We start from the raw sequence: 15,320 nt of genomic DNA, 5'->3' as shown, positions 1-15,320 counted from the left end.
TAATATTATATGTATCACACCTGTAGCACCTTGAACAGTTCTAAAAACAATAGCACAAGCTCAGTAAGTCCCTGTTGTTTTATTAAGCGATGTCATCTCATCCATGTAGAACAATTGCATCCTAAATTATCCTCCAACATAAACACTGATTCATTTGGTCAGCAAACTTTGATAACTGCAAATTGTCACTAGAAAACATCCAGCCCCATAACTGAGTGTACATTGTGTGTGGAGATGCTGTACTAGATCTAGGAGCTATAGAGAAAGGATCAGACACTTGTGCTTCCCTCAAACTTCCTATAGTGTATTACTCAAAAGAAGCTATTTTGATACACATTAAGGAAGTAAAGTACACATGCTCTGGAACCAAACTGCCTGGGCTCAAATCTTGGCTCTGTCATTTATTGGAAAACCTCATGTGAGTTCCTTAATCTCTTTGAGTCTCTGCTCCCTCATTTGTGAAATGAGATGATGATACTTGCCTTATATGATTACTTTGAGCTTAAATGAATTAATACATATAAAGTTCTTATAACAGAGCCTGGCACATACCAAGTACTCATAAATCAGGAAAATCCAATAGAAGCTATCAGTCATAACTCTATAATAGGAAAGAATATTTTTCTCTTGAATCTTGACATCAAGACCCTCATGACCATGAAACTATAAAAGCTAAATAAACATTTTCTCTCTGAGATAGTTAAACCATTCTTTTTGTTCAAAGGGAGAAGGGAGTATACAGTTTCCTTTTCCTGTTCCTTCATACGACTTTGAGAAATTACTATTAAATCACTAAGAGACGTCTTAAAAATGTGACTTCTGTAAAAAGCAGTCATAACCCCTAGTCCCAGGGATTCTGGAAGTCACTGACATCTGGGCTCAACCAACCCTTCTAAATAAAGAAAAATATATCAAATGTTAGTCAAGAGCTGTGCCCCGAAGTAACAATCAAACTGAACATTTTAAGGAGCATGTCATGCCATCAAGAATAAATACATAACTGAGGATTGAAGGAAGACCCTGGAGTATAGTTACTCTTTTTTTTTTTTTTTTGGAGACAGAGTCTCACTCTGTTGCCCGGGCTAGAGTGCCGTGGCGTCAGCCTAGCTCATAGCAACCTCAACCTCCTGGGCTCAAGCGATCCTCCTGCCTCCGCCTCCCGGGTAGCTGGGACTACAGGCAAGCGCCACCATGCCCGGCTAATTTTTTCTGTTTTTAGTTGTCCGGCTAGTTTCTTTCTATTTTTAATAGAGACAGGGTCTCGCTCTTGCTCAGGCTGGTCTCGAACTCCTGAGCTCAAGCAATCCTCCCGCCTCGGCCTCCCAGAATGCTAGGATTACAGGCGTGAGCCACCACGCCCGGCCAGTTACTCTTTTTGTTAATGCCTATATGGCATGATCTACCACTTGTTCTTGGGTCTTCTGGAGTAAATCTACTTGAGTAAATAAGTTTTGGGGGACTCAAAAGAAGCAATTGATTTCAAGGGTTCCCAGGGAGTAGAATGTAAATGAACTTGAATTTCTATTCAAAATGAATAAAGACTCGTAACACAGTATGACTTAGTCCACTGTAATATTTGCTTAAGGGTGAAAGGTTTGGCCCTGGTACTATGAAGGCCATTTAGAGCCTGTGAAGGAGTACCCAGCAGTGCCTGGTATATCACCATGTGACAGCAAGAGCCACCACTGGATCAGGGACATCTTGGAGTTTTACCTGAAACTCCGTGAGAGAACTTAAATTGAAGTGCAGGTTGAACATCCTAAATCCAAAAATCCAAAATCTGAAGCTTTTTTGAGGGTCAGCACATTGTAAACATTTCAGATGTTTGGATTAGGGATGTTCAACTGGTGAGTATAATGCAAATATTCCCAAATCTGAAAAATATCCCAAATCCGAAACACTTGTGGTCCCAAGCACTTCAAATGAGGGCCACTCAACCTGTACCATATAGTGTGTGGCTTTTTCTTCCCTGTGGTTGTGGCACACCTTCACCTCTTTCACCAACCTACTAAGACATCTTAAAGATCCCACAAGAGAATCAGCCATTTTGTTTACTCATTAGGGTAGCCCAGAGTCCTTGGCACTCTGGGTCCACCATTCTGAGCTTGGTCAGGTAGGCAAGATGGGGCCCCAAGTCCTCGGGAGTGCTAGCATTATTGATACTTCCTCTGGGGGATGAGGGGTTGCAGGAGACTCCTGTTTCTTTAGGTCTCACGACTGTTTTAAAACCCTTCCCTTGCATGGTAGGGCCTTATCCCACTCCAACAGATTTGCTTTTCAGGTTCTGAAATCCCTTCATGTAAAATATTGCATGGTGGTCTGATTAGTAGTTATGAGACAAAAGACAGATTTTCTCTAACTTTGGCATCTCATATGTCCTTTCTCATCCCAGTTTTCTTATATAACTTCCTCATCTCTCTTTTCAGTTCTGGTATTGATTATTTAGTGTTTCTGTAGCATGTTATAGCCGGGTTCCTTGCGATCATTTTTAGTAGTTACATGATAAATCATGTGCAGAGCATGAGCTAGTACTTAGCCAAAGAATGATATGGAAAAGCTCTGCCAAACCCAGCTTCCTAATTTTCCTTTAATAAAACTCTACTGTGTCATTTAGTTTGTTCTCTTTTTAAAACTGGATCTTCCATCAGCCTGTTTTAGGGGAGGGTACTACCAGGTCTACTGCATAAATGATTTGACTTGAAGTTGAACTAAGAATACTGCAAACTACTTCCTAGAGTTATTTAAAAAAAGAATGGGAAAGGACTTTTTTGAAAACATATTTTTTTTTAATATAACTATCCTGGGTTTACAAGTTCGCTCATTTCCTAAAGGCCTATCATACCACCTTGGAACTCCTTTGTGTTTTGTAGAACAAGTTTCTCATTCTAACATAGAAATTCTTACTTGCCTTGTTACCTAAACGCAAACACATTCCAGAATAATCACTGGCACATAGTAAGTGCTCAATAACTATTTGTTGACACTTTGGGTTTCTGTATTTCTTATTACTAGGATATTGTCTCCTCTTAAGCAAAATATTCAACAAATGCCAAGTAGCTGTTCTGTGGTTTTTCACAGTCGTTTGCGTAACTCTTTACCTCTCTAAAATCCAGCCATTTAGAGTCTCATCAATGTGGAACCCAACTAAAAATAAAGAAGAAAATAACAGATGCCTAAGTTTAGAGTTTCCTATCATCTGTTTAAAAAGGCAGGGAAACGTGATACATCTGGGAAATCTTTTTGTCACAAATGTTTGATAAGGTGCAGTACTGGAATCAAATGTCACGAGGTGACTGTCAGCAAGTTGCTTAATCTCTTTGGCTTCAGTTTTCTTATCTCTTAAATGTGAGAGCAGCACTCAGTGATCTCTAAGGCCCCTTCCAATTCTAAGTCTTCTGTGATCCTGCGATGCTCAGGGCACTTCCCCCCTCCAGTCCTGTTTGCTCATCTGTGAAATGAAAGGTGAACAAGTATTAAAGTCCTGACAATCTGACTTTAAGCTATCCAGAAAATCTAGCTGTCCAGAAGGACCATTCCCCCAGGATATTGGTTAGCCAAGATTTTACTGTACATTAATACATAGTTAAAAGGACTAATTTCGTGCCTAGGAAAACATTTGGGACTGGTTAAAACTGTGGAAAAATCCTAATTCTTTGTAGGGAATGTTGATTTCAGTGTATACAATTGCCATTTGTTATTGCATGTTTCACCCCCACCCCCTTTTAGGCTAGAGTTCTGTTTGGAGTGTGTTAGGTGGGGTGCACATATATCAGATAGGAGCCTGGCAGTGTGAAGATTTTCTCCTGACAGTACTAATCCCCTGTCTCTAAGGGCACTGTTGATAAGTGGTATCCAAAGTAACACTTCAGAGCAGGTGACGTGCACTGCCGGGCTGCCCTGCATCCCAGCATCTTTTCCCTGCAGTGGTGTCTGCTTCCAGAAGTCTGTGATTGTAGAACTGGTTGGTACTGATACAGAGGAGTGTGCACTAATCCTCTGATATTGACTCTGAAAGAGGAGGGTGGGACAGAGAGAATGAGAAGACAGGAGCTTTAGTTAGCTGCCAGCATGTGATACCTAGCCATGATCCTTTCTAAGCCTTGATGGAAATGAGTGACAGGATGGAATCAGCTCGTCTATGCCCCCAATACTTCTACCTTTTAGAACTAGACAGATGAAACCAAGTCCCATTTCTCTGCAGAGGACAGCCAACCCAATCTGACTTTGACACTGCTTCTATCCTTGCTGCTCCCCTTCCTCAGGAACTTCTAGTAGCCCCCTGTGTCCTGCCATATGGTGTCTCAGTTTCTGCCTGGTGTGCAAGCCCCTCTAAATTCCAGCCCGACACACACCTCTCTGTATCCAACCTTGTTTCCCACAATTCGCCAACCCCATTCTGAGCTGCCATGATATGCCCATTACAGTTTTCATAGCTTTTGTTCATTTTGTTGTCACTACTTGGGATGCTCTCCCTTCATTGGATCACTTAAATCCAACCACTTTCTTCAAAATTTAACTGCAGGCCCACCTCTTACAACAAGTGTTCCATGAGCACTCCATGCTTTACCGCTCCCAAGCCTCATTTAAGGTTACTCATATTCTGCCCTGTAGAATACATTAATTTCGCCTTCTGTGCAGCTCTTGACACACACAGAACAGAGTACACAGTGGATGCTGTTCTAAACCCTGAATAGAGGGTTAAGGTTCAAAGGGAAGCCTTTTAGTTAGTGTTTGAGAAGATGATGTCCTTGTGTTCCAGTCTGGCAAAGACAAACAGTGGTGGTAGAGGCCATAGCAGGGCAAGCATGGTGGGCAGATGAGGGTAGCCTCTACTACTGTGTCTCACGGCTCACTCTGGAAAGTTATTTGTAAAAGGACTTTGAAGTAATTGATCAATTTAAGTGTGCAAGTGAGAGACTGGGAAGGAATGTGGTGGAGGAAGAATGAGAGTTTATGGGGTGGGAGATAGATACACCTTGGTTGTTTAAGGTCATGCGATGTTCATCTCCACCTCCATCTCCTCCTTCCCAGCATGCATCTTCCCTTCATCTAATCTTTTTTTTTTTTTTTTTGAGACAGAGTCTCACTCTGTTGCCTGGAGTAGAGTGCCGTGGCGTCAGCCTAGCTCACAGCAACCTCAAACTCCTGGACTCGAGCAATCCTACTGCCTCAGCCTCCCAAGTAGCTGGGACTACAGACATTCGCCACCATGCCCGGCTAATTTTTTCTATATAGATTTTTAGTTGTCCAAATAATTTCTTTCTATTTTTAGTAGAGACGAAGTTTCGCTCTTGCTCAGGCTGGTCTCGAACTCCTGACCTTGAGCGATCCACCCGCCTCAGCCTCCCAGAGTGCTAGGATTACAGGCGTGAGCCACCGCGCCCGGCCTCCTTCATCTAATCTTGATCTAATTCATCTCTTCAGGAGGCAGGCCAGGCTTGCTACTTGTGATCCATCACAACTCATTCTTAAATTAAGTTCATGGCCAAGCCTTCATTGTCAACCTGTAGACTTGCAATTTCTGTGTCTATTTAAGCTCCACCACTACTGTTTTTTTTTCTTCTTCTCACACATTAGATAACTCCGACAGCCCAGTGTACCCACGCCCTGTTGAAGATGATCTACTGCTCCCATTGCCAGGGTCTCGTGACTGTGAAGCCATGTTACAACTACTGCTCCAACATCATGAGAGGCTGTTTGGCCAACCAAGGGGATCTCGATTTTGAGTGGAACAATTTCATAGGTGAGCAAGCAATTAATATATTTGTGGTGCTGGAGGTAGCCCCACTTCCAATCACAAGTAATGTCATAATTGACAACTATAAAATTTATGTTCATTTTAGTGTTAGTTATTTTGTGTTTGTTGGACTTTGAGAGTAGTAAAAAAAAAAAAAAAATCACTGCAAGCCAATGTTCCCTTCAACTAATGGTAGCATTTCTGAAGACATTAGATACAAGTGACTACCAAGTTTTAATAATAAGAAAGTTCCTTTTTCATATTTCCGCCTACAAATCCATTTTGGTTATGATCATAGGCTTGTGTGCATGTACAGCCCTCACGGAGCTGTGAAAGTAGCTATTAAAATGTTATGTCTGTTACACTGCAACCAAATCTCCTACAAACTGGCAAGATACCCATATGTTATTTGGATCAGGTGAAATCTGATTGTAGAAATTTAGGGGCTCTGTTTCTTTTTTCTTTTTATTATTTATTTATTTTTTCGAGATGGAGTCTCACTCTGTTGCCCAGGCTAGAGTGATGTGGCGTTATCGTAGCTCAACGCAACCTCAAACTTCTGGACTCAAGCGATTTTTCTGCCTCAGCCTCCCGAGTAGCCGGGGCTACAGGCATGTGCCGCCATACCCGGCTGATTTTGTTTTGTTTTGTAGAGATGGGTTCTGGCTATTGCCTAGGCTGGGTCTCAAACTCCTGGCCTCAAGCAATCCTCCTGCCTTGGCCTCTAGGGATTCTGTTTCCATAGAGGATTTAGTAAAGTAGACTGGTGAAAAAAAAGGAGAGGACTTTACCCTGATAATTACCACCTTGGAAACCATTACTGGGACCCAGACAGCAATGTTAGTAAAGTGGCCAGTTTCTGAGAGGGTTAATTATGATTTAGAAGAAAGGACAAATTAAGGGTAATTTCAGTATCTAGTCATCAGCTACCTTGATGCCTATTTGGCGCAAATATTAACCCCCAAACAACAGTGACCAGTGTTGAGGCTCCTAATGCTGAGTGTGAATGGGACCTCACACACATACAAACAGCTGACAAAAACAAACTCACATTTTCCCCATCACCCAGTAACATTTGCGTAATTGCAGAATTTGCGTGTCTTTATAAGCGCCAATTTTTCACTTATTTGTCCACGTTATGGGAATGTGCATGCAATTTTCTGGCTTTTTTTTTTTGGTGTGGGGGAGTGGAGTTGGGAAATGCTTTTTAGTCTGCACGAGAGCTAATTACCATATTAACTCCGTTTGAAAGTGCATCAATAAATTGGCTCCAACAGATTCTTGAGAACACTGACACAGAGAAAAAAAAGATGTGAATATTAAGCACTTCAGCACAATTGTAGCGTAAATAGCTCAAAGCTAGAAGACCTGAAAAAATCTTCTACACACAGAAAAGCAGAATCCCATGAAAGGGAAGGCATAAGACCAGCAAAGACACACAGGCACAAATGGCACATCATGCCTAGAATGAAGCCATAGGAGAAAGTCTTGCTTCAAAATATTTCTCATGAAAGTACAAGCCCATGGCATTTCCAGATCTAAAGTTGCTGTTTTTTTCTTTCTTTCTCTTTCTCTTTAATCCCAACCTCATCCCCACACCCAAATGTCAAGTTTGCCATTCACTTTTGCGAAATTGAGTTCTTAAAGAGAATTGGTGAGCCTTTTCCCTTTTCCTTAGATGTACTATTTCTCCATGCAAGGGAGTAGAATTTGCCATCCAGTACAAAAAAAAGGTATGGTGACAGTGATAGAGTTTTGCTAACTTTTCTATAGACACATCAGGAATGAGGGGTAGAGGGGCATGTCCCTCACACTGTTCTGTTACTCAAACATGTCTGGCAGAAACTATAACTAAAGTCTTCATATCTTTATATTAAAATACAAATTCTTCTACATATTTTTCCAAGAATTTGCAAGTCCATATCTAATCAAAACCATACTCTGGCTTGCTTAATTAATGTTTTTAATCATTTACTCTAAAACAAGGAGGGCTTAAGTTGCTGCTGTTATTGTTGCTGTGTATTTTTTAAATTACATTTCTTATCTTTGAAGAGACAAAATTAAACCCAAGTGGAAATTGATAGGATTTTTAAATCGATTTCCCCCAGTTATTTTAAATGATACTTTTTGGAGGGATGAGGCATATAATTGTATCTAAACTTCATTTTTAATGGGCATACTATTCTTTATTTCTAATAAGCAGATATAAAAGGCCAAGAGTAATAGACATTGTTAATCTTCAGTGCTTTTTCATGAATTTTTCACAAGGGTTTAATTAATCTGCACTGTGGTTGTAGAATTCCGTCCCAATTTACAGCCTCTGCTGTAAATTCTTTTTTTTTCCCCGTCTTTTTTTCCTTCGTCTCTCTCTTTGCAAGGAATTTTCTTTCCCCTTTAAATGACTGCAGTTAATGAATGGTCAAGGGCTTTTACCCCCCTTCTTTAAACCAGATCTTGGGGTTAAGTCAGGAAACTGCCTTTTGTTCTTTCAGTCAGGTCGTGAGGCAGAAGATGTGGGTTTCTGATTATTTGCGGCACAATGCAAAGGAATCACTTTCCCTAGTGAGAACGGACGCTTTGTTGCTGGGGGGAGGTGGGGGGGCAACTTAATGCCAGTATCCTGAGCGCTGAAATCATGCAGTTGGACTCTAGACCCTTTAAGAGACTAAGGATGGGTTTTCCAAATCTGTCACCTTGTTGTCATGCCCTCCCTTTCCTCTCTTAACTGCATCTGCCTATTGCCATGAAATGTGACCCTTCAGTAAATGTTGAAGTCTTGTCACCCTTTATCAGGATGGATCCAAATAGCTAAAGCACCTTGGAACTCGGTTTTATCAGAGGCTGGTTATATGAAATGTTCAGTTTGAGAAATAAACCAAACACCTCCCCACCTCCCACTTCCACCAAAAAAGTCAGTTTCTAGAGAATCATAAATTATGCTAAGGTGCAACTTGTTCTCTATCACATACTGTAGCTGTGTTAACACTTATTTGACTCATAGCCAACCCTATTAATGTCGCATGTTGCTGCCAGTGGGAATTTAGTATGGGGATTGCTGGCGGGGACACCAGCCAGTTCCTGGCAGGAGGCAGGAGGCAGGAGCCAGTCGGATGTCCCACAAACAAGAGCCCCATGGCTCACATCAACCAGAAGAAAACGAAAACACCAAACCAACCATCTCTGGATGTCTCTTGAAGCTTCTTATCAGGGTTGGCTGCTGCTACGGAAGAGCCGATTGATAGCCAATCATGACTTACCCCAGGGGTGAGAGGCAGCTTTGGCTCTGGGCTGCAGGCAGAATGCTCCTCAGTCGCATTCTTCAGCCATGCAACACACAACGCCATGGCACCGGCCCCAACAAAGGCCCAGCTTCTCTCTCCATTCCCAGGCCCTTGTGTATGGCCGGCCGGCTCAGAGTTTACAAAGACACCAAGCAGCCAGAAGAATTGGGGTTTATGTTTCCTTTCAGTCTTTCACAAACACATTAGTGATCTGCCCTTTCCTCCCCACTAGGGGAATAAGTAGTTACAAAATGCGCTGGTTTTTTGTTGTTGTTTAAACTTCTGCATTTTGGATGTTTATTATCTGTCTATTCATAATATTTTTATTTGGAGCAAGCGATTTCTTCTCAGCTTACGAAGGAATATGCTTTCTTTATGTAGCAGCCCTGATGATTTGACAATGATGAACACATTTAAGTTGTGCTCCACTTGTTTACAAAAGTCTCCTTCTGCTAGTGCATCAAAAGCATTTTTTCTCTCCTCTACTACAATGGTATAGCATGCTGTCAGCCTTTACTTAGAGGTTAGAGACATTGCTTTATTGGCACTTACCACAATGCAATCTGAAACTTCGTTTGTTATTACTTTTAAAAAAATTAAATTTCATGGAAATCTATTTGTGGTCTGCGACATCAGAATTGTACATCAGTTTAGAGAAATGACCCTATGCATTAATATTGTGTAGCATTTGTTCTAGATTGAAGGGGAAAGGTTGATAACCAAATTTGGCTTCATTGATATGCTGCTGACTGTACTCCTTTCCACTAGAGAGCTTAGGTAGAAGCTCAGCTGGGGGCTGCAGTTGGCCTGGGTGTTCTTTGGGGAAGAACACACAATCTTGTGGAGACCAGCCCACTACCTGAAAGCAGTAGATAATGTGGGTCTAACTTTTCCTGTTGCCATTCATTAAGCACTACAGTGTAAAGGGGAAAAACAAGTTTACAAGTCCACTGCTCGTCAGTAACGAACCATCCTTTCTGTCATTTGGAGATTTCATTTGCAAGATCTTCTAATTTTTTACAATAGGTATTAGGCAAAAATATTAAATCTCATAATCCCAATGAACATGTATGACAAGAAAACAAGTAAAGCATTTTTCGTTGAAGGGATTCAGTGCTTAACTGGAAAATGCTAGATTCCTCAAAGTCTGAAAGTGACTTGCAGGCTAATCAGTGAAGATACATACTGTGAGCACGTGAATTTTGTGCACTGTGTCTTGTGTTGTCTTTTCACTTGAAAAAAAAGGAGGTCCATGCTTTGTTTAGAATAAATTGAGGCCTTTATATTTGAAATGGGAAGTTTATCTTAATATAAAAACTGCGTCATTCAGAGTTTCATTATGTGAAAAGTCATTAGAATTCCTAGGAATGCTTTCATTTGCATTTTCCAACTGTGTACTCAAGGATCTGAAGGGTTTTATTTTAAAAAAAAAAAGAAAGTATAGAATTGGTATGCCAGGATTTTAACTGATTTATGTTTTTAACTCTTATAAATGGAACCTGAAATGCAAAGATCCTAGGGAAATGTCTGGGGGAACTGGCATGTTATTCTGCTTCCAGCCTTGGATTTGGCATCTGGGAGCCAGCTCAGAGGCTCTCAGTGACAGCCACTGACACACGAAGGAGTGAATAATCAGTATGATAGAAGATTCCTGACGGGATTCCTTGCTGTAGAACAAAGCATTCATCTGGCCATTTCACACTTTAGAGAGCTGCTGGTACATGATGACTAAATACAGTTTGGTGTAATGAAAATAGACACAAAAATATGAATTAATTATGATGCATGCTTTCTCCCCACCCCATGCAGGAAACATGGGGTAAAATAGTAAAATAATGACTGATTACCCAAGGCCAAACGTAATGATTTACTTTATATGATGTATTGTTCTTCCCCAAACCTCGTATTAGATGCTATGCTGATGGTGGCAGAGAGGCTAGAGGGTCCTTTCAACATTGAATCGGTCATGGATCCCATCGACGTGAAGATTTCTGATGCTATCATGAACATGCAGGATAACAGTGTGCAAGTATCTCAGAAGGTAATGAAGGCAGGATACTGGAAGGAGAGCTGGAGGCCCCCTCTGGCTTGCAATGTGGCTTCCCTAATATGACCTCACTTACTCCAATGCAGGTTTTCCAGGGATGTGGACCCCCCAAGCCCCTCCCAGCTGGACGAATTTCTCGTTCCATCTCTGAAAGTGCCTTCAGTGCTCGCTTCAGACCACATCACCCTGAGGAACGCCCAACCACAGCGGCAGGCACTAGTTTGGACCGACTGGTGAGCACTTTGGCAGGAATGGCTGTGTTCAATTACAAGGAACCGAAAACATTTGCTTAAAATGAATTTTTCATTGGAAAGCTCACAAATTTGGGTCTTTCAGGTGTAACTTTTCAAGCAAATTGTATGTGGATATCAGTAAATCTGCCTCTCTCACTTTCTAGCTCAGCAAGTTCCTATGTAGCCAAGGAATGTGATGCAATAAGTCTTGTCTCAAATCCTTCCTTTAGTTTCACCATGTATTTACGGAGCATCTACTATGTGCCCAGCACTGTGTTAGGCACAGGGAGGCTCAGAGGAATAAGGCAGGTCCTTGTTCTCAAAAGGCTGCAATATGGAGGCAATGACAGAGAAGCAGACATTCCAGGCTTATTAACGTCAGATGGTAGACAAGGGCTGTCTGGAAAGTATCCAGCCATTGTTAATATGTAATTTTCATATTACATGGATGGAAACTTTCCGGACAGCCCTCGTATAGTAAATGCTAGGATGAAAGAAGAGTAAAAAATATATACGTAGGCAAATTTCTTTATGCACAGCAACATGCTACAAGAATGTAGGAGAGTATTAATAGAGTAGTAGGAGGGAACACAAGAAGGGGAGCCCAAGGACACAAGAAGAGCAATAACAGGTACGTTTCAGGGTGGATAATATATGAGCTTGATTCTGACTGTAAAAGCCTTAGCAGAAGAGACCACGTCTTATTGTGTCTCCAGGGTACAGGACCTGGTGGGCCTCAGACAGTAGTTATGATCATGAGGTAGAATGGACAGTGGTTCTAGGCAACTCCTTCAGAGCCTGCACGTCAACTATTATTCTAGTGGTTCTGTACTTCTAAGTATAAATCGGATCTGCATCTTTCTCTCCCGACTAAAGTTGACAGCAAATTACTTATCACTCTGGAGATACTTTAGAAATGGTCAAAGGGCACATCCTTAGGTAATTTTGTGGTGTTTTACGGAGGTCTTTTGTTTTTTTCTTCATTAGGTTACTGATGTCAAGGAGAAACTAAAACAGGCCAAGAAATTCTGGTCCTCTCTTCCAAGCACCGTTTGCAATGATGAGAGGATGGCCGCAGGAAATGGCAATGAGGATGACTGCTGGAATGGAAAAGGCAAAAGCAGGTTAGCTCTGTTGAATGGATTTGCAGTCTCGCCCTTCCTGCATGCCTGGGTGACCGTCAGAGAGGGTTCTCTCAGTCGTCCAAGGAGGCATCGGGGGAAGCAATTCACACACAGTAGGCAACAACAAGATGGAAGGCTTCTAGATGTTCTTAGGACTGGGCTTTGCAGTAGAAATGTTGAGAAGGTCCCCAGCTACTTGCAAAGAGTGCTAGGTCAAAAGATTGACAGTAGTTATGTTCTAGTATTAGGACTGTTCCAATAGTGTCATTGTTTTAAAAATGTTCAATGTCTGTGGCCCTTTGTGTAATGGCCTGGCCTCATAAAGCACCAGTTTTTAAAAGGTCTCATCCTCTGACGTGTTGATGCCCTGTGTCCCTCCCTTACACACTCACTAACTTGGATAAGTTACCCGTTCGGAGGGCAATTTACTTTGCCACCCCAGCCTCCACAATAGGGGTAGCTTTCAAAAAGGTTATAGTCAAATTGGAGAAACAAGACATACCCAGAAAAAGGAGAGATTAGTGTTCAGTAGGAATTGAAGAACTTCCATTTAGTTGTGCTCTGTGGAAATACTAGAAATCTAGCAGATATGTTTGATGATCTCCTCATTCTTTTTGCTTTCCTAATAATCTTACTGGGGTGATTTCTCATTTCAGGTACCTGTTTGCAGTGACAGGAAATGGATTAGCCAACCAGGGCAACAACCCAGAGGTCCAGGTGGACGCTAGCAAACCGGACATACTGATCCTCCGTCAAATCATGGCCCTCCGGGTTATGACCAGTAAAATGAAGAATGCTTACAATGGGAACGACGTGGACTTCTTCGACATCAGTAAGCATTTGCAGTTTTCAAGTACAAATTGTTCTTGCATGCCTCCTCATGAAAACAAGGGGAATGAAATCGGTATTCCATTTTTTAAAAATAGGTGATGAAAATAGCGGAGAAGGAAGTGGGAGCGGATGTGAGTATCAGCAGTGCCCCCCGGAGTTTGAGTACAACTCCACAGACCACGCCGGGAAGAGTGCCAACGACAAAGCCGACAGTGCTGGTGCCTGTCCTGGGGCACAGCCCTACCTCCTCGCTGTCTTCTGCATCTTGTTTCTGGTTATGCAGAGAGAGTGGAGATAATTCTCAACCTCTGAGAAAAAGTGTTCATCATCAAAAAGTTAAAAGGCACCGGTTATCACTTTTATATCATTCTAGTGACTTTGCTTTTTAAATGAATGGACAACAATGTACAGTTTTTACTATGTGGCCACTGGTTTAAAAAATGCTGACTTTGTTTTTTCACTCAGTTTTTGGGGAGGAAGAGGGACTTGTACGTTAAGTTGGTTCCTGCTCCCCCAGAATCGTGTTAAATGTGGCTAACAGTGTAGGTACAGAACTGTAGTTAGTTGTGCATTTGTGATTTATCACTCTATTGTATGTTTGTTTGTTTTTTTCTCATTTTGTTTGTGGGTTTTTTTTCAATTATGATCTCACCTTGTTTCTTACAAGAAAACCAGGGTCCTTTCTTGGCATGTAACATGTACGTGTTTCTGAAATATTAAATAGCTGTACAGAAGCAGGTTTTATTTATCATGTTATCTTATTAAAAGAAAAAGCCCAACAAGTGGTAAAATTTCCATTTATCCCTGTTATTTTAGTTGCCGTATGTGGAGAGAAGTGGAGGCGATTTTGTTTTTTTAATTATTATTAAGTTAGGACAGAATGTGAAGGCACAAGTGGGCTTCTGAGCCACTTGTCAGATTGTATTCAAGCATAAATCCAAGAAGGTTATACATACTTCATTTATAGCTGGATTGGAAGAGACTGCAGACTACCATTTTGGTTGGAGTTGAATTACATAAGCTAAGATATAGGTCCATTTCTTGAACCCACTTAAAGTTGTAATCCATTTAGAAGATTCTTGATAGATAGATATAAGGCATTCAGGATGTCCCAGTTATCACATGTTCACACTTGGATTTGGGGGTGTATTTTTTTTTTTAAGTTAGCAAGCCACTGTGTGCTAGTTTTCATGTCCACACTGACCCTCTTTGAATTAATATCCCAATGGCAGCAGTAAATGACCAACAATCTCATTTGGTCCCCCTTGTTACAGTGGTCCAGATTTCAAACCTAACCATATATAGGGAGCTGTCTGGGAGCTAGCCAAACTCGGGGTACAGCCTGGGCTCAGGGAATAGTTGTCAACACTCGAGCAAAGTTTCGTCTGTGCACGTGTATTTGCATTTGTTTTTGGATCCCAGTTTTTGTTTTAAGAGAGTATAAGGTGTCTTGGAGTCTTTTTCTTGCCCAGTCCCCTCTTATTAGTAAAGTGAAGGTCTTGCAGTGGTTCATAGCTGTGTGCTTCCCATATCAGCCAAGGAGCCCACTTGGAGAATTATGTGTCCAGATTTTTTTATGTGGTGTTTTTTTTGGGGGGAGGGGTGGGAGTAGGTAAAGCTGAGAAGACTACATCTTAGCAGTGACCCATAGCCACGTGGGTGAACTAGCAAAGGCCACATCTGTTGTCCCAGGCCAAAGACTAACAACTGCCTTGGCCCCTTGGGAACCCTTTCCTTGTGTCCTTACCAAATGATGGCTCATAAAACTATGAGAATGTAACAAATCACTTTAAAAGGAGTTCCCAAAAGTCTACAGAAAGCCTAAAATTCTGCAAGTCTCTTCCTGCTTTAGACAGCCATTAATACCAACCAATTCCACAGAACCTAAAACCCACAAAGAGGTTGTTTGTGTTATTGTTCAATCTTCAGTTGTAAGAGTAATTCTCTATTTTTATATTGAAACATAATTACTTGATAGCTCAGGGTCTACATTTCATTCAACTTTTTACACCAAATTCTGCAGAATGGTCAACATGGAATATTGGGGGCTATTGTAAACAGAGGCTT

At 41.4% G+C, this 15,320-nt stretch overlaps 1 protein-coding gene across 1 annotated transcript in view; it reads left to right on the top strand.

Annotated features, from left to right (window-relative positions):
• Positions 1–14,036, top strand: part of GPC4 (glypican 4) — a 101,302-nt gene extending 87,266 nt beyond the window's left edge. The window contains exons 4-9 of the mRNA XM_012653476.1: positions 5,578–5,743; positions 10,929–11,059; positions 11,152–11,298; positions 12,286–12,422; positions 13,079–13,254; positions 13,349–14,036. Coding sequence (XP_012508930.1) covers positions 5,578–5,743; positions 10,929–11,059; positions 11,152–11,298; positions 12,286–12,422; positions 13,079–13,254; positions 13,349–13,551 — 960 coding nt within the window. The 3' untranslated portion in view covers positions 13,552–14,036. The remainder of the gene's footprint in view (positions 1–5,577; positions 5,744–10,928; positions 11,060–11,151; positions 11,299–12,285; positions 12,423–13,078; positions 13,255–13,348) is intronic.
• Positions 14,037–15,320: the final 1,284 nt, after the last annotated feature.

The sequence above is a fragment of the Propithecus coquereli genome, unplaced genomic scaffold (genome assembly GCF_000956105.1).
Source record: "Propithecus coquereli isolate 6110/MARCELLA unplaced genomic scaffold, Pcoq_1.0 Scaffold42, whole genome shotgun sequence".
Taxonomy (NCBI): Eukaryota; Metazoa; Chordata; class Mammalia; order Primates; family Indriidae; genus Propithecus; species Propithecus coquereli.
The sequence above is the reverse complement of the archived record's forward strand: the minus strand, read 5'-3'. Positions and strand labels throughout refer to the sequence as shown.